General features: G+C 38.5%; 1 protein-coding gene across 5 annotated transcripts in view; it reads left to right on the top strand.

The window, feature by feature from the left end:
- LOC144597293 (centrosomal protein of 170 kDa protein B-like) overlaps positions 1-27,437 on the top strand; it is a 61,782-nt gene that overhangs the window by 26,351 nt on the left and 7,994 nt on the right. For 2 of the 5 annotated variants that reach the window (XM_078406460.1, XM_078406461.1), the window contains exons 8-18: positions 1,770-2,252; positions 2,846-3,645; positions 5,245-5,445; positions 6,758-6,878; positions 6,970-8,862; positions 14,261-14,477; positions 19,668-19,800; positions 20,494-20,532; positions 20,649-20,789; positions 25,789-25,877; positions 26,975-27,068. In XM_078406460.1, coding sequence (XP_078262586.1) covers positions 1,770-2,252; positions 2,846-3,645; positions 5,245-5,445; positions 6,758-6,878; positions 6,970-8,862; positions 14,261-14,477; positions 19,668-19,800; positions 20,494-20,532; positions 20,649-20,789; positions 25,789-25,877; positions 26,975-27,068 — 4,211 coding nt within the window. Of the gene's footprint in view, positions 1-1,769; positions 2,253-2,845; positions 3,646-5,244; positions 5,446-6,757; positions 6,879-6,969; positions 8,863-14,260; positions 14,478-19,667; positions 19,801-20,493; positions 20,533-20,648; positions 20,790-24,004; positions 24,049-25,788; positions 25,878-26,974; positions 27,069-27,437 lie in introns of those variants that run through there. The other 3 variants (XM_078406463.1, XM_078406462.1, XM_078406464.1) reach the window with 3 other exon arrangements.

Raw genomic sequence — 27,437 nt, 5'->3', positions numbered from 1 at the left:
TACGAAGGATAGCTAGCCAAGAATATAAAGGAGGATAGTAAAAGCTTCTTTAGGTACGTGAAGAGGAAATAAATCGTTAAGACAGATGTGGGTCCCTTGAAGACAGAAGCAGGTGAATTTATTATGGGGAACAAGGAAATGGCAGACGAGTTCAACAGGTACTTTGGATCTGTCTTCACTAAGGAAGACACCAACAATCTCCCAGATGTACTAGTGGACAGAGGTCCTAGGGTGACGGAGGAACTGAAGGAAATTCACATTAGGCAGGAAATGGTGTTGGGTATGACTGATGTGACTGAAGGCTGATAAATCCCTAGGGCCTGATGGTCTGCATCCCAGGGTACTTAAGGAAGTGGCTCTAGAAATCGTAGACGCATTGGTGATCATTTTCCAATGTTCTATAGAATCAGGATCAGTTCCCGTGGATTGGAGGGTAGCTAATATCCCATTTTTTAAGAAAGGAGGGAGAGAGAAAACAGGAAATTATAAACCAGTTAGCCTGACATCAGTGGTGGGGAAGATGCTGGAGTCAATTATAAAAGAAGAAATTGCGGAACATTTGGATAGCAGTAACAGGATCGTTCCGAGTCAGCATGGATTTACGAAGGGGAAATCATGCTTGATTAATCTTCTGGAATATTTTGAGGATGTAACTTGGAAAATGGACAAGGGAGAGTCAGTGGATGTAGTGTACCTGGACCTTCAGAAAGCCTTTGATAAGGCCCCACATAGGAGATTAGTGGGCAAGATTAGAGCACATGATATTGGGGTAGGGTGCTGACATGGATAGAAAATTGGTTGGAAACAAAGAGTAAGGATTAACGGGTCCCTTTCAGAATGGCAGGCAGTGACTAGTGGGGTACCGCAAGGCTCGGTGCTGGGACCGCAGCTATTTACAATATACCGTAATGACTTAGATGAAGAGATTAAAAGTAACATTAGCAAATTTGCGGATGACACAAAGCTGGATGGCAGTGTGAACTGCGAGGAGGATGCTATGAGGATGCAGGGTGACTTGGACAGATTGTGTGAGTGGGCAGATGCATGGCAGATGCAGTTTAATGTGGATAAATGTGAGGTTATGAGCAGTGAGTTGTTAAGACAGAAAAGATTTGTTTCTGTGAGGATGATCTACCCCCAGGAGCCACTGAGTATATTTAAGGCAGTGAGGCAGATTTTTGTGTATCAAGGAGTCACGGGATATAGAGAGTGAACGTGGAGTTGAAGTCAATACGAGACGAGCTGCTATCCTATTCGATCATGGACAGGTTTGAAGGGTTGTTTTTGCCTAATCCTACTCCTTTATTTTACATTACGAGGATCCAGCCTCTGGCATTCCCGCATTTAACCTCTTCACCTCTCTTCTAATCATTCCTTAAAACCTACCCCATCAGCTCTAATATCACCTTTTGTGGTAAGATATCAACTTTTGTTTGATAATACTCCTGTGAAGCACTTTGCAATGTCTTACTACATTTAAAGGTGCTTTATTAAAACCTGCTGCCAGAGATGGAGCAGCGATATGGCAATATTAGCCATGTGCAGCAATGACAGTCTAAAGAAGGGTCTCAACCCGAATCGTCGCCCATTCCTTCTCTTCATTGATGCTGCCTGTCCCGCTGAGTTACTCCAGCTTTTTGTGTCTTTCTTTGGAAGTGTAAAATCCCCAAAATAGGCACAGTGGTAGGGGCTGTGGTGAGACAAAGGAAGCAATGATTTCAAATGAAATGATACCGGAGAAATTAATTTATGTGTATTCTTCTCCCTAGATCATTCCAAAGAGACCTTGAGTAATGAGCAGGAAATTAATGGAAACCTTAACGATTATAAAGACTTTGAAGAAAAATCTGTTTATTCGTTTCGAAGAGAACCCAGCTACTTTGAAATTCCAACAAAAGAATCTCAACAGCCATCCAAGTCTCCAGACTGCGAAGTTCATGAAATTCCAACAAAGGACACTGATACAATTCTGTCACCTCGCATTAAGAGTCATGCTTCCTTCACCATTGAGTTTGATGATGATACCCCAGGCAAAATGAAAATTAAGGACCATGTAACTAAGTTTCCCTCAAGACAGAGAAAGGCTCAACAGATTGAAAAAGGTCCTGTACAGGGAGATGTACTCTCAGCAGAGAATAAAGTGGTTGACTGGCTGGTTCAGAATGACCCAAGCTTAATGCTGAAGAGGCAGGCATCAAGGGATATTTATAGTGCCAAGAGTGATTACCAGGTTCAGCCAAAGACTCTAAAAGGTATTATTTGTCTTTACTGATATTGAAGTTTCATACAAATTTAAAATTCGGTGGTAACATTCAACCATAAAGGTATATTCTTTTTCAAAACGCTTTTCAGATTACTAAAAATATATTGCCTTAATCCAGACCTACTTTGAATGCAGTTCAGACTTTAGATTTTAGTGATACAATGCGGGATCAGACCCTCCGGCCCACCGAGTCCGGCCGGCCAGCAATCACCCCGTACACTAGCACTATCCTACACGCTAGGGACAATTCGCAATTTTACTGAAGCCAGTTAATCTACAATCCTATACCTCTGGGGCGTGGGAGAAAACCGGAGAAAATCCGCGCGGTCTCGGGGAGAACATACAAACTCCGTACAGGCAGCACCCGTGGTCAGGATTGAACCTGGGTCTCTGACTCTAAGGCGGCAGCTCTACTGCTGCGCCACTGCGCCTGAAATGTTTATTTTTCCTCTTCTATGGAGTATTCACCTGCTGAGCATTTCCAGCACTTCCTGTGTGTTTACTTTTTAATAGCAGGAAATTGCTATTCTATTAAATTAATTTTTAACAGGAGCGCTAATTCTTTTTCTTTGCTTTTCTTAGGTTGTAGACATGAAGATGGCACTCAAAGTGATTCAGAGAATCAAATAGTATCTAAACAACAGGATAAAGGAGACTCGCCCCTGGATTCACCTCCAATGGAAATGCCGAGTTACAGTGATAGTAAAATGTGTCAGCTCCAACATGACCAACAAGATATGCCCATGGGTCAGCAAGCCTTTGTTATTGAATTCTTTGACGATGATAATCCCCGTAAACGTAGAGCACACTCTTTTACACAAAACGCAAATGCCATGCACAATGATTCTTATATTGCTCTGAGAGCTAAACTGGAAAAACGAAAAGGCACTTCAACCTGTGAGAAAGTTTCAGTACAGCAAGCACAATCTTTAGTGCAAACGAACAAATCTACCGCTAGTTCATCACTTCCCCAAAGGTCTAATTCTCTAAAGCGAGAAAAGACTGAAGAACGATTAAGTGCCTCTGCTACCTCAAGCTTCAAAAGTTCACTTCGGAGCTTTGGGAGTGTGGGACGAAAAAGTAAACTCAGCCAGGAGTTTGCTGCTGAACTATTAAAAGAAACTGCAAAAAGTGTTAAAGTGGAAAAACCTCCAGATCCTGTTCCTGTGCCAGTTGCACATGTGCCAGTGGCAGCACCTTTACCAGAAACACCAGTATCAACACCAACAACTTCAACAAAGGCAACCTTGAAACTAATTGATTCAGCAAAGCCAATCTCCAAACAGGGTGATCAAGAAAGTTTAAGTGACACTGGCACTTATACTATTGAAACAGATGCTCAGGACAAAGAGGTTGAAGAAGCTCGTAAGATGATAGATAAGGTAAGAAACAAACATGCATGTTAAAGACTACTACTTAAAGAAAGTATGATCTTCCGATTCAATCGATAGTCTTTAATTCCATAATCCAGTGGTGACCTAATTTTTCCCAATCATCTGCTTTCGAATTGCTAGGAAAGAGCATGGAAATAAACTTTTGTAATACATGTCCTTCATGGCATTGCGATAGTGATGGAATTAATCGTGGAATTATGACAATAATCTATTTTTAAGGATTGAGTAATATCGTTGGTGGTTATTAGCTGTTGTATAAATTAAATGTCTCACCTGGGGGTAACTTTAAGTCACTTTTTCCATGTACTCTGGATATAGAGTCATACAGCATGGAAATGGGCCCTTCGACCCAACTTGTCCTTGCCAACCAACATACCCCATCTATCCTAATCCTACCTGCCTGTATTTGGCCCATTCAAGAGAGAGCTAGATAGAGCTCTTAAGGATAGCGGAGTCAGGGGGTATGAGGAGGCGGGAACGGGGTACTGATTGAGAATGATCAGCCATGATCACATTGAATGGTGATGCTGGCTCGAAGGGCCGAATGGCCTACTCCTGCACCTATTGTCTATTGTCTATTGTCTATTGTCATATCGCTCTAAACCTACCCTATCCATATACATGTCTAAATGTTTCTTAAACATTGCAATAGTGCCTGCATCAACGACCTCCTATTTCTGTTGGATTCCTCCATCCCCTGTATGCTGATTGGTTGCTGCACAACACTTAATAATTTTTTTCTATGCTACCCTGGGATGTTGCTATATTGTATCATCTGTCCAACTGAAGGCCCATTTCAAAGAAATCACTAGAAATGAATATGTGAAAAATGATCAAGAGAATGCTTTCTGAGAGATTTATAGGATTTCAGAAAAATATAGGAACAAAATGGTTGACATAGAAACTCATGTGAAAAAATTGTAATGTCAGCCCATGATTCAATTAATTTGCACAAAGATGTATATTTTGGACATGATTAGAGGCATTTATTATTTTCTATGCTTTTACTCTCTTGTGTATCTTGTCAGCATAGGAATCTGGCTAAAAACCTTCCCAGTCATTCTCCAACATTGCTCTGTTATGAATGGCTGATTTTAAAAAAAAAAGATTTTGTTTCTATCCTTACCAGACTCCCCAGATCATCAAATAGGGCAACATAGCTAAGATCACAAATTCCAATTTGCAAAGTTCAAACCTTTTCAAGGGTCAGCGTATTCCTTATGGTATTTTCAATAACCTGATTTTTTTAAGCAATTTCAAAGAATGCCTTAAAAATATTTTATTTGAATATTCAGATAATTAAAACTGGATCACCCAATAAGCACAAACAATATTAACTACAGCAACCAATACAATTACATGATCAACAAGGTGACTTCATAAAGCAGAGCCAATAAGGTCAATTTAAATGATGAGATCGTTCCAGAAATGACTGCTTCATACATTTATTAATTTGATGCATGCTGATGTAAGCGCAAAATGTTTAACCTTTGTTCCCATCAATCGACTTGGCTTTGTGGTTAATAAATTAATATATTGCTTGTTTGAAAAGCTGTGGCTTATTAACTCTTATTTGTCTTTAACCAGGTGTTTGGTGTTTTTGAATCATCTGAGTTTTCCGGAATTAACTCTGAAATTTATAGACCTGTAATCTGTGGTGAAGATTCTCCTACACTAAGGGATGAGGATAATGTGTGTATTCAAAATGCTAGCACCATTTACCAGCAAACACCTACATTACAGGCGTATCGCACTACAGCCATTACTGGCTCTGATACTGTGCCACAGGTAATGGTCAGATCAGATTAGCTTATTGTCATAGACACCATGGTGCAATGAAATTCCTTGTATTACAATGCAGGTAATCATCATGTTATAGCCAGGGAATGAAAATTAACTCTTGCATAATTCACAAATCACTACCAAAAGATCTGAGATACCGAAAAAATGCTGTCATGAAATTTACGTGACGAAAAAGCCCATATAAATAATACATTTTGTTTCTCTTTTCAACTCTCATTTCTTGAAGCACGCACCGATGAAGTGGCTTTGTGTTATGGAAACTCACAATACAGTTGGTTTTCTTGGATTGCAAGTGTCCCCGTCCCTCCCCATTAAAGCGGATGTCACCTTTGTCTAGTTTATGGGTGTCCAGCCATTAAAATAAAGTGGTAACCTTGTAGTCCTTCAACAGGAGGCAAAAAAAATCAAGAAAAGGTGCATAGGATAGTATTTCCTGCATGATGTGCATGTAGTGTGCTTTTTGTGGAATTTCTTCATGCTACTACCATTATTACTTAATGTTCTGCCTGGCTCTGGGGTTCTAAGGGCAACATTTATTTCTTGACCATTACCATTTAAGCAGATAAACTGGAGTCTTAACATGGGTGACATGCCGGATGAACGTTACAGTTGATAAGATGTTAGTGATGGCGCATTTGTAGCATTGCGTTCCGTTTTGATCACCTTGCAATTTGAAGGATGTCTTTAAGATGGAAAAATACAAAGAAGATTTACGAGTTTGTTGCCAGGATTTGAGGGCCCAAGCTGTTGGGAGAGGTTGGGCAGGCTGGGACTTTATTCACAGTCTTTACCCAGGGTTGAATCAAGAAACAGAGGACATAGGTTGAAGGTGAGGGGGGCAAGATTTAATAGAAACCTGAGAGGCAACTTTTTCACTCAGAAAATATGGACAGGAACATGGATAGGAAAGGTTTATGGGGAATGGGCCAAATGTGGGCAAATTGAATTGGCTTAGATAGGGCATGTAGGTCTGCATAGATGATTTGGGCCGAAGGACCTGTGTTCGTGTTATATGACTCTATGACTATGACTCCCATTATGACTGCTTACCAACATAGCTGAAGTTCTCTCTGAAAAATAACTTGGCATGCTGCTGCAGGGAATAAACACAAGACAAAATCCCATCTCCACAAAGAGGATGGCCTCCATCCAGTCATGTGGCACTACAATTTTACGAAAAGCCATACATTTTTGAGAGATTCTAGGCCCACTATGAATGAGAATTTAAGATAATTTATCATGCATAGCTTTGCACAGATGCATTCAATATTTTGTATCTTCTTGGTACAAATTCTAGGTGCGTCCAGTCGGCCCCATATCCCAGGCATCTCAGAAGTGGGTCTCAAGATGGGCAAGCCTGGCTGATGGCTATAATGGCACTGTATCAGTTACTGGGTTCCAGGACCTTCAACAAGGGAGTGAGTATTCAAGTTAGTGATGACAGACCAAGTTGCGATAATACCATAATTTTTTCCATTCTTATCTTCTCTCCATATTTATCTATTGTAGAAGACGCAGCTACAGTTGATATTGGAACCTACAGCAAGAGCATTGAAACCCTGGATTCAGATGCAGCGTCAACAACCAGCCAGTCATCAAGGAAACGTCGAACACTTCCACAGTTGCCACCCAGTGAAAAACTTGATACTCCAAAAGCAAAAGACTTTCTACAGCAACGTTCTCCTCCTAGTTCTGAATCGATAAAGAAATTAGAAGTGGAATTACAGTCCTTTCCACAGCCTCAAGAAAAATTGTTTATTCATGAAGACAAAGAATTGGAGCCTGACAGTTTGAGCGATGATGATAAATTTATTGACTCTTCCCGTGTTGCAAAAGGGAAGGGTAGGAAGTATAGAATTTCCAGGGCCATTAGGAAATTGCCACAAGACCAGACGTGGAATGATCAGAGGACATCTGAGGAAGGGCCACAGGTGACCGATGCATACACACAATGTACAGCCAAAGAGCTTTCAGATTCAAGTGGCACTAAATACTTCTCAGAACATGATTTGAAACCTGCTTCCAAGAGTACAAAAGAAAAAATGTTGGAAAGCCCTTCTAATGAAACTTCAGTAACTAAAGTGATATTAGCAAACTTTGAAAAAAAGACTAAAGAACGAGAGTTTAGCTCAAAATCGTCTTCTGTTCAATCCTCTACAAGATGGTCATCTGGTCTGGATATCAATAAGACTGTTAAGGAAAGCATTGATACAAGTAGCTCCACCAGTAAAACAACTCGAATAAATAATAGAAGTCCCTCACAGGAAAGAAAAAAGATGTCGACAAGAGATTCTCGCATATCAGTTATCAGGCAAGAAAGTTTTACTAAAGACAGACCAAGTATTGATACTGCAACTTATAAAGTACCTACTATTTCAAGCCAGATGTCAGTTAAAGATCATGCAAGAAGCTCCCACAGGACAGAAAGCACAGAGGACACTCACCTCTTTCTGAAGGATACCGAAGATGCAATGGCAGCCTTAGAAGCAAAGCTCCAGTCTCAAGATTTCCATTTTAGTCAACAAGAAAGTAATTCCCATGTCCAAGGTGATTCCTACTCTGGAGAATCAGATAATGACACGACCAGTTCTGTAAGTTTGAAAAGTAAAAATACAACTAGTTCTGTGCAGAAACAGAAAAACCTAACTGGTGCGCACAAAGGGAAAACGGCCTCATCAGTTCAAGGGCATCCACAGCAGGCCAATGCTCGGGAAAGACTGTCGGAGAAGCGCCGAGCCCAGGTTCTGGATTCAACCAGTAAATCGGACAGTAGTCGGCGCTTTCAGTTGAGACGCAGCACAGGATCGCGTGGCTCCATAGACTTCACCGACGACGAGAGGTCCACCAGCCTTCCGTATTTACCAATGACAGACACGGTCTCTTCTGATCAGGAGCGCTCTCAGACCAGTAAACCTCAAATGCGCAAAAGATTTTCTGGTTCTCTGCGCACAAAGGAGGATTTGAACAAGACAGAGAAAGCTTCAGTGCAAACAACTCTAACCCGATCGAACAGCCTGTCGACGCCCAGGCCAACCAGAGCATCTCTGCTGCGCCGCGCTCGCCTCGGGGATACTTCAGACAATGAGGGTGCAGATGTGGACAAATCTTCGTTGGCTTCAGAATTGTCCACCACAAGTTCAACCTCTTCAAAGCAGCCGACTGATAAGAAATTATCGCGGCTTGATATGCTGGCGCTGCCACGGAAACGAGCAGGTTCACTCACTGTAAACAGTGACACGGAAACTTCAGTGCTGAGGAGCAACTTTAGTATCAAAAGCATCGATTTAACTGCTACAAGTCGCAAGTCAACCAGCACTGATTCAAAAACTGCATCCAGAAAAATTACTACAAGCACAGTGAAACAGACGAGAGGCCGTGGTAATGGTACAAAATCAACTTCTAGTGAGTATATTCTAAAAGAATATCAGAAGTACATAATTTCCATTGAATGCTATTAAAAAATGATTGAATTGTTGGCTGTTTTTGATTGGAGACCTAAGTTTTAACTTTATGAGCAAATCTCCATAACATGCAACTTTCCAGACGTTAACCCAGGTATTTTCCTCTGAGTCCAACTTGTTTTTTTTACCCAGTCCCCCTGAGATGTTTTTGTTCCCATTTCAGTCCTTCCACATGCTTGGTGCCTCCCCCCCATTTCATTTCTCTCTATCTTGATAATTTTGACCTCCAGAGGCTGTAGTTACTCTTATCTCTTGATATTCTGTAGTTTAATTTAGTTTAGAGATATAGCGTGGAAACAGGCCCTTCGGCCCACCGAGTCTGTGCCGACCAGCGATCACCCCATACATCCTACTCACTAGGGCAATTTACAATTTAACCAAAGCCAATTAACTTACAAACCTGCACGTCTTTGGAGTGTGGGATGAAACCAGAGCACCTGGAGAAAACCCATGCAGGTCACGGGGAGAACGTTGAAACTCCATAAAGACAGCACCTGCAGTCAGGATCGAACCAGGGCCTCTGGCGCTCGAAGGCAGCAACTTTACCACTGCGCCACGGTACCACCCATCATTGAATCTCCATGCCTCTCTCAGCTTTCTTCATTCTATGGTATTGGTATCTACGTTTCTCTGTATGTCCTCACTCTTTTCCACACAGCACCCAAACTTGGCAGGATGCTGGAGGTGACTGTTCTTGACAATTATACACCATCTATCCTGAACCATGGGGCAATGCCAATGGATCAGCAATCATGAGCTCTCCTGGTCCTTATTTATTCTTGCACAAAGTCTTCAAAGTACAGAATCTACTGACTTCCCAACCAAGTGCTTCACAATTACAGCAAACTTGATTTTAGCCCTTTGTTTTTCTCAATATCCTTGTAGCTCTTGATTTGCAGCCTTCCAATTATATCCATCTTTAATGTCTCCCTCAACAGAAAAAAATCTTCTTGGGCTGCCCTGCACTCTCTGAAGACAAATGAGGCCAGACCTAAATGTCTCTTGCTGACACACCCATCACTATATCAATGAACAGATCAATGTGAAGCTTTAAGACCCTCATAAGGAATTCATGAACAGGCAGAAAAAATACTTGCATTCGATTAATGTGAAAATTGGAGAGCTTTTTCACTCTTCCAGATATTAAAAGTAGGTCTAAAAAGCACAAACTACATCTATAAGACTATCACAATAATCCTATTTTTATAACACATTTATGGTTTAGTCAATCCAGAGAGTTTTCGTCAATGTATCAAATAAAAGGCACTTGCTATCTATCTTCCCTCATGATAAAAAACAAGCCAATTTTCTTCGTAAAGCTAAAATCCAAAGCCTTCCCTGCCTTCATCTTGCTGAAAGTCAGCAAGCATAGTCTGAGATTAACCTGAGTCTCCCTATCCTCAAACAGAATTTACTTTCCAAAGCAATGCTAGTCTGACCAACAGCTCTATGAAATGATATTCAACCTTTGTGATACTTAATTTGTATGCTTAATCATCTCATCTATGATTTGAGATGCTTTTAAAATCTTTAGACTTTAGCATTACAGCGTGAAAACAGGCCCTTCAGCCCACAGAGTGTGCGCTGACCAGCGATCGTCTTGTACACCTGCAATGTCATACATAGTAGGGACAATTTATAGAACCCAATTAACCCACAAACCTGTACATCTTTGTGGTGGGGGAGGAAACTGGAGGACCAGGAGGAAACCCACATGGTCACAGCGAGAAAGTACAAACTCTGTCCAGACAACACCCGTAGTCAGGATCAAACCCGGGTCTCTGGCGCTGTAAGGCAGCAACTATTGCTGCACTGTTATGCCACCTGTTGGGTATGGTTCAGTGGTGGGTTCCAAATGGTTTAAATGTGTCAGTACACCCAAGGGGAAGAATAGTTTTCCACAACTGGGTCATGTTGAAAATTATCATTCGCAATTTGGGCTGCAAGACAAATGTTATGAGATTTTTGTTAACAGGTAGAGTGATATTTCAGAGGTGAATAAATATTTTGTCAATTATTGATTATGCTTGGAAAGGCTTTTGTAAAGTTTTTTAAAAATGCAAGTTTCTCACCTTCTAAATGAGGTGTAAAACAGATGAACCTAATGAAAAATTAACAAAAAAAATCCAAATGCCTTAATAATGTTATATATCATCAATATAGCAGCTTATAAAATTTATCATATAAGCTTTGTAATTGCATTATTTTTATAGTACTCATTGAATAAATAAATGAATTAGTTAACTGAAAAAGGATTAGTATTAGCAGATGTCTTGTAAAGGACTTAAGTTTTTATTTTGCATTCTAACTACTAATCGTATTACCTCTGATAAACTAACACAAATCTGCTTAACCATAACACAAGGTTTATTAATAACTATTATTTTGGTGACGCCATGGTATTCTCTCACTAAAGAAAATCATAGGTACTTATTGAGCATGATGAAGTAATGTTTTGCTTTTTCATATACTAATCAATTGTAAGTCCCTGACCATTTTCTAACCAGATTCTTACAAATGGAGATTAAAACTTGGGTTTTGTGCTTCAACTGCATTTTAAAGTTTTATTTAACTTCTCAGCTGGCTTAAGTTGTTTATCAGTTGTTTAAAAATATATTTCATTTGTTTGGCAAGAGGATTAGTGTCTCATTACTATTCATAATAAAAAAACATATAGTATTTGCAATACCTGTACTAATAATACCATTCAATGGCTATCGAGTATGATAATTGGCCCAGAAACATGACTTAAGAGTACTGTATTGATTCCTAAGCATTGTTTGATGTAATTTTCAAAGAAATGTATAGGGAAGCCCAGGGTTATTTGTGTACAAAATGTTAAAGGTAATAGGATGTTTCATAACACAATGGGAAACAGAACTTTATCTTTAGATGTAGAGTGCCGGAGCAAAGAAGTTATTTAGTTTAGTTTAGAGATATAGCATGGAAACAGACCCTTTGGCCCACCTGAGTTCATGCCCACCATTGATCACCCATTCACATTAGTTCTATGTTATCCCACTTTCTCATTCACTCCCTATACATTAGGGGCAATTCACAGATGCTAATTAACCTGCAATCCACATGACTTTGGGATGTGGGTGGAAACCAGAACACAGGGGGAAACCCACATGGTCACAGGTGCAAACTCCATGCAGACAACACCTGAGGTCAGGATTGAACCCGGGTTTCTGGCACTGTGAAGCAGCAGCTCTGCCAGCTGAATAGACTGAAGAAGCTGAAGCGGTTCTATGTCGAGCAGAGATAGCTTGGAGGATGTTTGGTGAAGCTGTTTAAAAAATGGCACAGATTTAAAATAATTGGCAAAAGAACCAGAGGTAACTTGAGGACAAATTTGTTTTAACTCAGTGGATGGTTAGGTTTTGGAATACACTGCTTGGTTGAATTGTGGATATTGATTTATACAGATCTTCTTAAAAGAAAGCAGACACCAGCCACAGATAGCACCTATTACTTCCACGTAGGAATTCCACTAGAAGTAGTAGTTTAGAGAAATGTTTCCTATTTTGCTTGGCTTCAAAGTTATGAGAGAAATCTCAGTAGTCCAGAGAGCATCAGAAAAATAAATGGTCAATATTTTGGTTCAAAGAACCATGATCTTCCATTCATGTTGATTGTATTTAAAGGTATGTTCTCGTGTTCCAGTCTTACTCCCTCCAGTGAACCAGACTTTTGCCTATCTACTCCCACAGCTGCTTTCAAAATCCTAAAGTCGTAATTGAATCACTCCATAACTTGTACAAAATACAAAAAAATAGTAACTTTTTTATAACATATCGTTGATGCCCAGATCACATTCTGGTGCTACTCTCATTCCAAGTCCAACTGAACTTTTAGACAATGGATATAGGTGCGGGAGTAGGCCATTCGGCCCTTCACGCCAGCACTACCTTTCAATGTGATCATGGCTGATCATTCTCAATCAGTACCCTGTTCCTGCCTTCTCCCCATACCCCCTGACTCCGCGATCCTTAAGAGCTCTATCTAGCTCTCTCTTGAATGCATTCAGAGAATTGCCCTCCACTGCCTTCCAAGGCAGAGAATTCTACAGATTTACAACTCCAACTGAAAAAGTTTTTCCTCATCTCCGTTCTAAATGGTTCTTAAACTGTGGCCCCTGGTTCTGGACTCCCCAACATTGGGAACATGTTTCCTGCCTCTAACGTGTCCAACCCCTTAATAATCTTATATGTTTCGATAAGATCCTCTCTCATCCTAAATTCCAGTGTATACAAGCCTAGTCGCTCCAGTCTTTCAACATATGACAATGCTGCCATTCCGGGAATTAACCTAGTGAACCTACGCTGCACGCCCTCAATTGCAAGAATATCCTTCCTCAAATTTGGAGACCAAAACTGCACACAGTACTCCAGGTGCGGTCTCACTAGGGCCCTGTACAACTGCAGAAGGACCTCTTTGCTCCTATACTCAACTCCTCTTGTTATGAAGGCCAACATTCCATTGGCATTCTTCACTGCCTGCTGTACCTGCATGCTTCCTTTCAGTGACTGATGCACTAGGATACCCAGATCTCGTTGTACGTCCCCTTTTCCTAACTTGACACCATTCAGATTATAATCTGCCTTCCTACTCTTACCACCAAAGTGGATAACCTCACATTTATCCACATTAAACTGCATCTGCCATGCATCCGCCCACTCACACAACCTGTCTAAGTCACCCTGCAACCTCATAGCATCTTTCTCACAGTTCACACTACCACCCAGCTTTGTATCATCTGCAAATTTGCTAATGGTACTTTTAATCCCTTCATTCAAGTCATTAGTGTATATAGTAAATAGCTGCGGTCCCAGAAGGAACATTTAAGGAACATTTCCCAGAACTTTGTAGTATTACAGGTACAGCAAATATTCTATTTTAAGTTGTTAAAACGACAATATTCTATTTGCCCATTTTGTTTTTTTTTGTACCTAAACCTGTATATTTTGGTGATGCATATCCAGTCTTAGGCCATTACTGTGGCTGTTAATATCTTTCTGTTGTTTCCATCCTTGCTATGGTGTACCAGAGTGGTCTTACCAAGGCCAAGGCCAAGGAATCATTCATATTTCCCAGATGTTTATTGAAACAGCAGTGGTGATGTCATTTTTTGAAATAGGAAGATGATTTAAATGGGATATACAGAAGGAGGCAAAATTGTCTTTTCTTTAAAAAGCTCACACCTGGTCTGTGCGAATTGATCTCCAAATTTCAGAACAATCTCCATTTGTAAGAATTATCTGTTTTTGTTTAAATCTTGGGTTGTTCTATCTTCTTTTATCACCTTTTTCTTTGTTCAAAACTAATTGTTTTACAAGACTCAAGATGGAGGCAACAAACTTCAGATTACACTTCTACTTCAGAGGAGGAGTATAACTCAAATCACACTTCTCCTAAACACAACCGCTTGCATGCCTCAACAGCTACCCACAGCAGTATAGCACAGTCTTCCAATTCAGGGAGAACAAGACAAAATGTGAATGATGTTGACGATCCGTATGAAAACTGGACCACACACAGTGCAGAAATTGCAAGGTATTGTGAATTTTGCTTTGTACTATTGCTCCTAGAACTGAAAACCTATGTATATCGTTTTAGATATGTATTTTTCTTTCTCTCTTCTACCTTACTCAATATCATGCATCATCTGATGTAAGGGTCATAGGTTTGTGATTGCTCCTGGCTTGCTCCTATCCTTGCCGTTAACTCAGCTATTAAATATGCTGGCGGAGCCCCAGTCTGATATCTTGCTAAGAGGAAATGCCTAGCCACATGACCTATTCCCCCATGGCAAAGATGATATCAGAAGTTTAACATCCAAAATTAAGGACAAAAGCAGGAGCTGATATAACACACCAAGTCTACTACAAGTACTTATAACTCATATTTAATGATAGGCTGAGTTCTGTATATTTTTCTTTAAATTATTACTCTTTTACAAAGAAAGCAATCGATGTCATTAATTTTATCAATTTCATTGTTGGCATGGGGACCCTTAAGTGGTGTCTTTTGCAGATGCCAGTTTCAGAGGACGTCCCACATTAATTTTGTTGAAAATACCATAGGCTGTAATTTTAAAAAGGTCTTTAAGCTTCTCTTTATATCTGTCCTTGCAATAATGTGATTTCTGATGTTCCATATTTTTAAATTCTCATGTATATTTGCACTCCCAGACGTTGTAGCACAAGTGACGTAAATTAGTTCAAAGTACCCTGTGTGGAAGAATTGAGAAAAACATTTTCCTAACCTTGAACTATAAAAAACAAAAATACTTCTGTTTGTGATTTCCAACATCTGCAGTTTGTGATTTTCATTCCTAAGCTTGTTTTTTTCCCCCCTTTAGTCAGCACAATTCGTTTTTCAAGATAAATCAGAAAAAAACAGACCACTATTTTTGATACTGAATGCCATAATATTGCAATGATGCACCATGTCTCTTCTGTGTTTACCTTTGGAAGTTAACTGATTGCCAATGAAATTCTGATTGCCATGTAAATGGTTGCAGAACTATTAAATGGAACTCGTCCAAATAACTCAAATTATGTTTCTTGATAAAAATCATGTTTCATTCTTTGAAACTCCTAGACTTTTGATAGGATGAGTTCCACTAGTATTTCAATGCATTTTAAAATACATATATAATTGAAGAAAGAAATTGTCTCTTATTAAATATTTCTCTAGTTTGTGAAGACATTAGTGGTAAGGATTGTTTTGTTCTCTGCTCACTTTGGTCTCTGGAAATGTTCCCATTGGCATCAAATTATTGAGCAGTAATAAAATTCTATGTACACATGCCTGCTTTCCAGATGATTCCAGTTGGACTTGGTAATTCAAGAAAAACGTTTAAGCTAACATTATTCATCTTTTTAGTTAAGAAAAGGTGACCATATTTAGTGATAGATAGATACAAAGTGCTGGATTAACCTAGCAGTTCAGGACTGAGTCTGAAGAAGGGTCCCGATCCAAAAGTCACCTATCCTTTTTCTCCAGCGCTGCTGCCTGACCCGCTGAGTTACTCCAGCACTTTGTGTCTATCTTTGGTATAAACCAGCATCTGCCGATCTTTGTTTCTACATACTTGGTGGTAGTCTTGATAAACCAGTAACCAGAACACATTAAATCTGCATGCATGATGATATCTGTTTCACAGCCAATTGTCCCAGATTGAATGAGTTTTCCTGTTTTTCAGCATCAGTTTTGGGGGGAAAAATATTATATTTAAGTTGAATAAACTGTTACCAATTAACTTTAAGTTCCTATTAAAAACTCCCTTAGGTGTTGGGAATATCCAGCTATCTTGCAGGCAACAGTACAGTGAGTTAAGATTAGATCCTGTTCCAAGGATATTAGACAATGATATTAAAAATAGATTGCTGTGTTAACACCCTGTTTTTAATGTTATTGACTAATAATAGTGTGTCAGCTAATCAACTACCTAATTTGTTTTGTGAGACTATGAAACATTTAGATGTTCTTAAAACTAAACATTAAAAGAAATAATTATCTGAAAAAGTGCCAGAAATTCATGACTTTGGGGTATATGGTTCACTCAAAAGTAGTTGCAGAACATGTTTTAATCTGATTATGGCATAATTTCTGTGCTCATTATAAATATCATATTACTTTCAGTAATTAAGCTATATATCACTGATCGAATAGTTTGACAATTCATATCAGTTTTATTAATATTGTAGTTAACTGTATACAATTTGAATATATCACGATGTAATATTATTCAATTGGTGTTAAAGAGTCATAGAGTTTAGTTTATTGTCATATGGTACAGTGAAAAGCTTTTGTGTGCTAACCAGTCAGTGGAAAGACAATGAATACAATCGAGCCATCCACAGAGTACAGAACTATACAGAGCTATACAGCATGGAAATGGGTCCTTTGGGCAACACTGTCCATGCCGATCAAGTTGGTAGACTGGCCTGGGCCCATTTATCTGCATTTAGCTCAGCCTTCTAAATTCTTCCTGTCCATGTATCTGTCTAAACGCCTTTTAAAATGCCTAGATGTGCCCTCTTCTATAGATTCTCCTGGTTGTTCATTCCAGATATGGACTACCCTAAACTTAACTTTGCGTGAAAAAGCTGCTCCTGAAATCCCTCTTACATCTCTCCCTTCTTACCTTTAGTCGATGTCAACTAGTTTTAGAATCCTCTACTTTGGGGGAAAAAGACTGAACATTCATTTTATGCATGCTCCTCAAGATTTTATACACCTCAATGAGGTTATCCCTCGGCCTCCTGCCCTCCAAAGAAACAAGTCCCAGCTTATCCAACTTCAAGAGTCAAATGTTTCATTGTCATGTGTACTGATGACAGAACAATTATGTTCTTGCTGCAGCTTAACAGGTCTGTGAACACAATAATATGTGGATAACATCTAATAATCAAAATATTATAAGTTAATAACTGTAATATCAGGTAACCATAATAGTGCCAAAACCTGCAGTTTGGCTGTAGTGCAAACAAAGACACAGTCCATAGTAGATCGTAGTTGCTGAGGTTAATGTAATATAATGCTTAAGAGCCTGATAGTCGCTGGGACAAAACTGTTATTGTATCTGGTGGTCATGATTTCAGGTTCCTGTGCCATCTTCCTGATGGAAGTAGCGAGATGAGAACATGGCCAGGGTGGTGTGGGTTTTTGATATCAGCTGCCTTTTTGAGGCAGTGCTCCCTTAGATTACTTTGATGGTGGGGAGGTCAGTACCCGTGAAGGACCGGATAATATCTACTACTTTCTGTAATCCATTTCGTTCCTGGGCATTCAAGTTACAGAACCAGGCTGTGATGCAACCATTGTTGCTCTCTACTCTACATCTGTAGAAGTTTGATGGTGTATTCATTGACATACCAAACCTCCTCAATCGTCTAAAGATGTAGAAGCATTGATGAACTTTCTTTGTGATTGCATCGATGTGTTAGGCCCAGGACAGATCAGAGATATTAATTCCCAGATACTTGAAGCTGTTGACTGTCTCCACCACGGTCCCGTGGACGATGACAGGTTTGTGGATCCTCTGCTTTCCCCTCCTGAAGTCAACAATCAGTTCCTTGGTCTAGCTGGCGTTAAAAGCAAGATTGTTCTGGCACCATTCAATCAGTCGATCGATCTTCCTTCTGTTTTCTGACTCATCTTGACCTATTCTTCCTCTATCAATGGTGGTATCAACGATGAATTTAAAGATGGTGTTGGAGCCCTGTCTGAATACACAGTCATGGGTATAGAGAGAATAGAGCAGGGTACTGAGCACACAGCCTTGAACTGCTCTCCCTATAACCCAAACTCAGGTAACCTCTGGGTGAATCTCTTGTGCGCCCTTTCCAACATATTGGCATCCTTTCTATAGTTGAGGAGCCAGAACTGCACACAGTATTCCAAATGTGGCCTCACCAACAGTTTGTACAGCCACATCACGATGTGCCAATTTTTGTACTAAATACCCTTCCTAATGAAGTCAAGAATGCCAAAGTCTGTCTTCACCACACTGTCCACCTGACTCGCCACTTTTCGGCAACCATGCAACTATACTCCCAAAACACTGTTGATTGAATTTTACAGTCAGTTTCCTGAAATAGCAAAGGTTTTGTTGCAAATATTACTTGTGGTATTGATTCAAGAGTCTAAAGCAGCAGGTTGTGAGCAATGTTTTATGCTTGCAGCATGGCACAAAAACAGTGAAGGTGTCATCTGTCCTCATAATCTCCTTAATCGGTCTGAAGAAGGGTCCCAATCCGAAACATCACCTATCTAAATTTTCCAGAGATGCTGCCTGACCTGCTGAGTTACACAGAACTTACTCCAGCACAAACCAATCTGGTTTACACAGATGCTTTTGTGTAAACCAGCATCTGCGGTTCCATGTTTCTATTCGTAATCCCCTTCATTCCTGCAGTATACAGGAAATGTATCCCTTTTCTGCATTTCCACTCTTTCTTGCATTGGCCTGTATTTTCTCAGCTCCCTATATTTTATGTTTCAGAAATTATCCACTTCTAGTTTTCACCTTTCTCTAACTTTTCATGATCTTTCTTAAATTTAAACACTTTAGCCAAAACTTTAGCACTATGCTTATTGTCATAAAGCTTTTGTCATCCATTTTCCTTGCAGTTTTCCTTGTGAATCCTACTGTAGACGTGCAAACAGATATTGACCAAGAATTATATTCAGTTTAAATAAAAAACATGTGGATGCAGAATCTATTTTTGTGCTTTCAATTTTGGGCTGTGCTGAAACTCTAAGTTTTGGAACAACTGAGTGAAATCCTGATTTTCCTGTAATAATGTGGCTGCTTCAGCTTAGATTCTGGAAAAACAAATATTGAGAGCTACCTCCCACTGTTAACATCAGTGAAATTGAATCCATTTTACTCATCAGATTTGCACGTCACATGAAACAGAATTCACATCTTTATGGCTGGCATATGCTGTTGAATGTAGTGTGGTATAAACATTGGAATTCAGCTCATGGAAAACCTGTCCCAGGCATCTGATTGAAACAAATGCCAATTGCTTTTGGTTATGATAATGGATGCACTTAATTAATTAGGTCTTGTAAAAAAATGTTTTGACACATCATTCAAATCTACGTTGGTAGATTATTAAAGTGTATTTGTTTCAATATGAGTGTTTTTATTTCTAATAAATTTAATTGGATACCACATGTATCCACTTGAAAGCTTTGGTTAATGCTAAATATTAATCTACTTTCTAGACTCAGCCAAGATTTAGCTAAAGATTTGGCAATCCTTGCCAGAGAGATTCATGATGTGGCAGGAGATGGAGATTCTTTAAGTTCATTACCAACTACATCCACCCTTGGCTCCACAATTTCAGCTAGAGAAGAGGTAATGTCACAGTTTTAAGTTACTTCCAGCGTTGCTCTTTGCAGAATTCAGGTAGGTGTATTGAAATCTATTCAGAAGTAAGCCACCTTCTATTGAACCATTGCCTAATCATTTTATTTAAGAGTATAAGAAAGTAAATATTGGAAAACTAATACATTTAATAATGGGAAATTATCAAATTTAGTTCCCCTTTTCAATTTATTTTATCTGGCTTTATGGCAACTTTATTTCACTCATAAGGAAGTAAGCTAGTATAGATATTGCAAGTAGACGTAGTGGAAGCTCTACTTTTTCTAAATTGAAAACAAATTACTAAGGAAGATGAGTGGACCCTGTGTACCATAAACACATCTGAATTGGCAATAATTTGAGCGATTGTGCTTAGTTGCAATCAAATGTTTGCACCAATACTATATACTTTAAATAGTTTGTATGGAGTTTGGAAGGGGAACGTGATGAGAGCATAATATTATTCCTGAATGTAGACAACCAGATTGATAACTTTATCTAAAATATACTTCTTTTACTGTTGAGCCTCTTTTATTATAACAATTTAAACCTCATTTACAGTCTGTTAACGTAATGTGGCAAATTTTTGAAACATTCCATTCAAGTTTATTGCAATTTTTTAAAAATTTAAGTTATAATCAAGTAACACGTTGTTATCTCTCACTTTCTTTTTTGTTGACCCAGATATCAAAACCATCATCACGGGCATCCCATAACTCACAGGTGCATCATTTAGTTTTCATCTTTCATTTTAAAACATGTGATTTCATATTTGCTTAATCACCTAAAGAACATATTGTTAAACTAAGATTTTAAATACACTTTACACATTTTTTTAGTTGGTGCAGCACATTCCTGAAGCAAGTCTGAACTTCCAGAAGGTTCCTCCAGAATCTTTGGGAATTAGGAAGGATTTGGATCAAAATATGAATGGTAGCAAAGATCCAGATTCAAAAAGAAGAAGCTGGAACAGAGAAGAGGTTGTCAATGTTTTCTTTATATTTGCGAACTGCCATGACTATTTTATTTTCCGATGTGTGGGTGTATCATTTTATATGAACTAATGTAGTGGCCGATAAATTAGTAAAGCACCCTCAATGAATCTGTTACTGTCATTGATGTGAATGTGTTTTGTGTGCAATTTGTTTGCAACCCATCACCAATGCATTTTATTGAGATATACTGGTAGTTATGAAATATACCAGTGTAGTCATGATTTGAGCATCAACAAGATGTTAATTAGTGTAAAATTATGTCAAAGAACGTCGTGTAGAAGACACCCATTTACTCCATTGGATCTCCACGCATTCATTCAAAGAGCAGCTTTTTTCTTTTCAACTATCCCTGCAATTTCCTTTCCTTAAAAGTATTTTTATTTTATTACTTCTATTGAATTTTACTCCACCATTCTTATTTAATACTTTCCTGATTCTAATTACCACTGGGAAACAAAAATAATTTCTTCATGTTCCCACTGGTCCTTTTAAAATCATCTTAAGTTAGCACCTTCTGGCTATTCGCCCTTTAGCCATCGGAAAATTGGTTCCAATTTTAATTCTGTCATCTCTCATTCCATCATGGGATAGCACAGTGGCGCGGCTGGTAGAGCTGCGGCCTCACAGCGTCAAAGACCCAGGTTCGATCCTGACCTTCGGTGCAGTCAGTGTGGAGTTTGCACCTTCTCCCTGTGAGCACGTGGGTTTGCTCCTGTTTCCTCCCACATCCCGAAGACATGTAGGTTTGGAGGTTAATTGGCCTCCGTAAATTTCCCCGAGTGTATAGGGAGTGTAGAACTAGTGTGTGAATAGGTGATAGATGCCCAGCGTGGACTCAATGGACCGATGGGTCTGTTGCCATGCGGTATCTCTAAATGATTGTGGCGGCACGGTGCGCAGCCTTAGAGTTGCTGCCTTACAGCACCAGAGACCCGAGTTCGATCCTGACTACGGGTACAGTCTGTACAGAGTTTGTATGTTCTCCATGTGACCTGCATAGATTTTCTCTGGGAGCTCTGGTTTCCTCCCACACTCAAAAGATATATTGGGTTTGCAGGCTAATTGGCTTGGTAAATTGTCCCTAATGTGTAGGTTAATGTATGGGAATCGCTGGTCGGAGCTACATTTAATCTCCCTTCTCCAATTTATCTCAAAATGGTGGTGATGAGCTATTCTCCTGAGCTTTAATGTTTGAGGGGAAGATATATTTTTGTGTTGATGGGAAAGGATTCCCAGGATTATTATATTTACAGGTTTTTCACCATCAACCCTATCTATACACTTGCATACCTTGCTCGGGTCTCTCCTCGGCCTCCTCTGCTCCAAGGAAAGCTAATCCTGCCTGTTAGTCTCTGATAACTGTCCCATTCCAGGCAGCATCCTGGTAAATCTTTTGTGGCCCCTCCATCGCAACCATGACCTTCCTATAGTGTAGCGATCAAAATACTTTCAGTGAAGTTTTAATAAATTGCACCATGACTTGCATGCTTCTACTCCCGGCTAATGGAGGCCAACATCTCACATGATGTCTTTACCACCCTGCATGCTAAGGCCCCTCTATTCCTCAATACCCCCAGGTTCCTACCATTCATTGTGTATTTCCTACTCCTATTGGACCTCCTTGAAAACATTTATTCCTCACATACCTCACATTTACACGGATTAAATTCTATCTGCTCTGTCCAATTTACTAGCTGATTGATATTGTCCTAAGATTATCCTCACTCCCTTAGCAGCCGGCTGAGCAAGACATTCAGTTCAAGGATAATTAGGATGGCTATTAATTACAGCCTTGCCAAGGATGTAAACAGAGCAAAGATGATTAAATAATTGCATTGCTAATCTGTCCAGCCACCCTCAAAATCTGTGCATAATCGTGCTTGGGTTTTGTTGTTCTTGCATACCCTTTAAGCCAGGTCTTGTCCCTCATTCCTGACATTAACCAGACCAAAATCTAGCACATTACATTTTTCTGCGTTGAATTTCTTTCTGCGTATAATGTTCTGCACATTCCTTATATATTTTTCTGGAATCTCCATACTATATATTCAAATGATTTGAAACTATGCTTTTCTTCCAATTCTAAGTAATTAATATATTGAAAATAGCATTGATCCCCTCATACTGAACCCAGGAGGTCGCTACATCTCTTCAATCTGATAAACAGCTAATTATAATAATATCCTTTACTGATTTTTGAATCTGTGTTGCTATTTTTCACTTTTTTTCCAATGAACATAGTTCAATATGAAATGGTTTTTGAAGTCTGTATTCACAACATCAACTGCGATGCCCTCGCCCGCCCTATCAATTGCCTTCTGAAAATTATGCCATTGAAAAGCTCTTTGTAACATTTTAACCATCAATACTTAATCCAGTATTCCATTTCTATCAAATATCTACACAATATATTTTAAACTTTGTCCAGGCACACTTTCAGAAAATTGCTGGGTTAGATTCATTTCAGGAAACAAATCTCAGTATGCCATATTGCAACTGCATGTTTAAATTCATTTGAAAAGAACCCTTCAACTCGCGAGAGGCATAAGATGATAATCGTACTGGGGATGTCCAGAACCTAGGGTAACAACAGAATTCAGTGTCTATCTTCAGAACAATGGGATTCAGGGATTGAGAAATAAACAGGATGATCATTGACACACTGCATGAATTCAGTATCATCAGATGTAGAAAAATAAGTAGAAAAGACAAGAGAGATGGAACTAAACGGTAAAGGGATCAAAATGAACCTGAATATATATGAGGATGAAGTGATTAGAAAAATGTAAAATAATTTACACCAAAAGAAATGATTATATCTGCACTTTCAGGACAAGAGAGTATTAATGCCAGATATATATTTTAAAAGGTACTTGCACTGATAATTACAAAACTTTAAATTTTATTCAATTCAATTGAAACAACTTGAGAAAATTTGTGATTTCTCGTCTTCATCACAAGTTGCTGGTCAATTTTCACAATACGATTATTTTATTTTGATGAAACAGTTTTGGTGTTTTGATTCTTTTGGAATAATAATTTTTGAGACAGTGTCCATCTGTTGTGACATCTCCCTGGGTTGCAAACTGCCTTTTATTTCCTTTAAGCCAATTGAGCTTTAGAATTCTAAAGTTTAAATCATGACATGATTATAGTCATGACCAGGTCATTCTTGCATGTGGTTTTATTTTACATGGCAGAGAATCATGTAAGCAACATCACCGACAATGCGATCACATTCCAATGAGGTAACTTTATACAAACTGCACCCAGTGTTAATACCACTAATATCTTGTGTTACATTTCTAATCACTAATGCCAAAGGTGTGATTAATTTATTTGTTGAACGTTGTTAACTATTTAAGAATTGTTTTTTATGTCTAGTTCTGCATTTCTACCTAGCATTAGGAATTTGCACATTTGTTTTAATTCCGTCCCTTCACCCGACACAAAGAAGCTTTTGTCATAGAATATACTCATATGTAAATATGCTTTAACTATTCTGATTTAAATTACTACATTTTAAATCGCTTCATCTCAGAAGTTACGTTTCCAAATTATAAAATATCTTTCAAATCTAAAATAGTGTGTTTTATGATAGCAAGTAAAGGAGCTAAACAAGTCTGAAATACTTTTTTCAATACTGCTTATCCAAGGAAATACATTTTTAAAGAAAATGATTAAAAACATTAAAATGAATATGTAACTCAAAATATTAATACATCTGTTAAAATGTATTGAAGATGAGCAATTTAATGATGCCTGTAAACCATCAAACTATGATCTTAACTTTCTGATTGAAAAGTATTGCTCACGTATCGTTCACAAAGAACTAATATTGCTCCAAAAATGATCAAGTATTAATGCATGAATTAATAGGGCTTACAGAGATCCCAATTTTGAGCAATTCTACAAACTGATCCCTTTTAAAACAAAATAACTACTTTATGATAACATTTTTAAAGAGATTATGAATTATTCCCATGAATTTACATGAGATTTTTTTACAGTTTCCAGATTAATTTTGGAGATTTGACAGTCAGAGCAATTTTAAAGACTTTATGAAGTTAATGCTCAAATAACAACTTGCTCCTCCCATCACACTGAGGAGTGATGATAAGTGTGTATAAATTGTCCGAGGATGTGCTCCAGTTGCCTGTGCCTCCTGAAATTAATTGCATAATTCATGCTCTTCTGAGTTCCAAGAGAGATCCATTCTTGGCCCCACCTACAAGCATATGCTCACTGAATGTTTGCTATTATAAAAGTAAAAATTGCAAAAAGTATTTACGCTTGACTTTGCATTGTAGAAGACGTTATTCTTCAGTAATTGGTTTCTGCAAAGATTTTGACGTGCACTATGCTGCACAGAGGATCTCAAACTATTTCTGTAATTTGGCACCATGTCAACTGTACACAATAATTTGACCTATTATTCCTCAAACCACACCTAAAGGAATTATGGACTTTATAAAACATTTTTAACATACTGAGTGTTAATAACCCAGATTTTTGTTGTTGTAATGATGACAAAACCACGTGAAGCTGGCAACAAATTTTGGATTTTGTCCGTTTAAAATGGAAATCCCAAATTTGCTGTTAGTAATTCACTTCTGCCTATGCAGCTTCCTTCATCAAAATGGATTAACTCAACTTTCAAGTTCTCAACAGATTTCTAGAGCTTTGTGAGAGTTTTGTCATGGTCAATGTCTTTGCTTTGCCTTTCTTTTCAGCTGTCCTTTACACATTCAGTTATAGGCATGGCCTTTCATTTGCAATTAAATCAGTATTTGCACCACTTTGGTTAGATATTTTATAAGATGCACCAGACATCTTAGGAGGTACTTTTCAAGAATATAAAATCTACCCCAAGCCAAAACTAATTTACCATTCATGATAACTGCAACATTTTCTCTTTATGTGAATGTTATTGAATATTTTCTTTCAGTTCAAAAACGCATTATGAACATGTGTCATATTTTAGGTCATACTGGATAATCTGATGTGGAACTCAGTTTCCCAGCTATCACAGTTTATACGTGAAAATATGGAACAGACAGCAGCAAAAATCAAGTGAGTAAATCAGTAACCTTTTGGATGTTTTATTTATGAAATGAGTTTTTAAATATTTGTTTTAATCAGGTTATGGATAATGAAAGTTAAAACTATTGCATATTGAGATAGTGCATAGAGGCTTTGAGATTAGATCAAATAAAACATTCATTACTCCACTGTCTGATATGTCTGTTTCCGTACATATGTTATTATGGGAAATTGTGAAGGAGATTTCTGAAAGATGTGGTCCATCAGTTAAATTCATAGTTGCTGACAAGGCAACTGTGATAGTTCCTAAAACTTACAAATTGTAAAAAACAATCCACGTGGTGATTTGCCAAGGTAGTTCAATGAGTAAAGCACCTATTAACAGATGTGGTACCATCAATCCCCATTAATGCAAATCTAAAGCCTGCCATCCCAGTTGAAACTGCTGTAGTTTTTTTGAACATTTTGAATACTTAGAAAATTGATATATTTAAAATCTCTGTCATTTCCTCGGAGAGATATGTATGGGGAATTTAGCCTTTCCTCAACTGGATTTTCCTCTCCACTGACTAAGTGGAGGTTGACAAATATTCTCCTTTTCTCTTAAAAAGACACAGTACTAGAGTAACTCAGTGGATCAAGCAACATCTCTGGAGAACATAGGTGGTGTTTCAGGTCAGGACCCTTCTTCAGGCCCCGACACGAAATGTCACCTATCCATGTTCTCCAGAGATGCTGCCTAATTCCAGCACTTAATGTATTTTTTTTAATATACAAGCATCTGCAATTCCTTGTTTCTACATTCTTCTTTTCTCTTCCCTGCTTCGGCAATAAGTATAAATTTGGGAAATATAAAATTTCACTTCAATAGTAGTGTGAAATGGATGATAGTGATAATGTAAAACCATTCAGTTTATTTTGCCATTGCAGTCGTTGAAAAAAGTACATCTTGTCTGAGGCTCTTTTTTAATACCCACTTCAGGAACAACTTGGATACATTTCTTTGCAAGTAAATTTCAATAGGCTTTTTCGATGAGAAAACTTTTAGTGCTAGCATATCCTAAAATATGGTGCAATGGAGACGATGCATCATATTTGTTTTGTAAAAGTCATCTGTTCTGTTTTAGAATTCTGTTCCGAAATAAAGACAGAAACTGGGAAGAAATTGAGGCCAAAATAAACTCTGAAAATGAAGTGCCAATTCTCAAAACATCAAATAAGGTAATCGTTCTGTTTTCCACATTGCTTGTATCTGGTCTATACTCTTGCACTACTTATACTCTTGCTTCCTGTCAGTGCTAGCCTCCTCATATCCTGGGTTCCAACTTCAATTTCCAGTATGGCTATTATTCTCTTCCATTTCCTGTCTACTAAACCTTAGAAAACACTTTCCTGTTATTCCCATGGAGCTGTCCACCTTTTGATAAATCACCTAAATCTTCAAAATTCATATTTGAGCCTACGCAGTGAGAGTCAAGATGCTATCTCTGCTGAAATATATCGTTTCCCACCAATGTTTAATTTGCTCGCCTAACACTCCTCCTAGGCTTAGTTCAAACTTTTCTGTATTGTAAAATCCAATACAGCTTG

Source organism: Rhinoraja longicauda, chromosome 10 (genome assembly GCF_053455715.1).
Source record: "Rhinoraja longicauda isolate Sanriku21f chromosome 10, sRhiLon1.1, whole genome shotgun sequence".
Classification (NCBI taxonomy): domain Eukaryota; kingdom Metazoa; phylum Chordata; class Chondrichthyes; order Rajiformes; family Arhynchobatidae; genus Rhinoraja; species Rhinoraja longicauda.
This window is presented reverse-complemented; position numbering and strand designations above follow the sequence as displayed.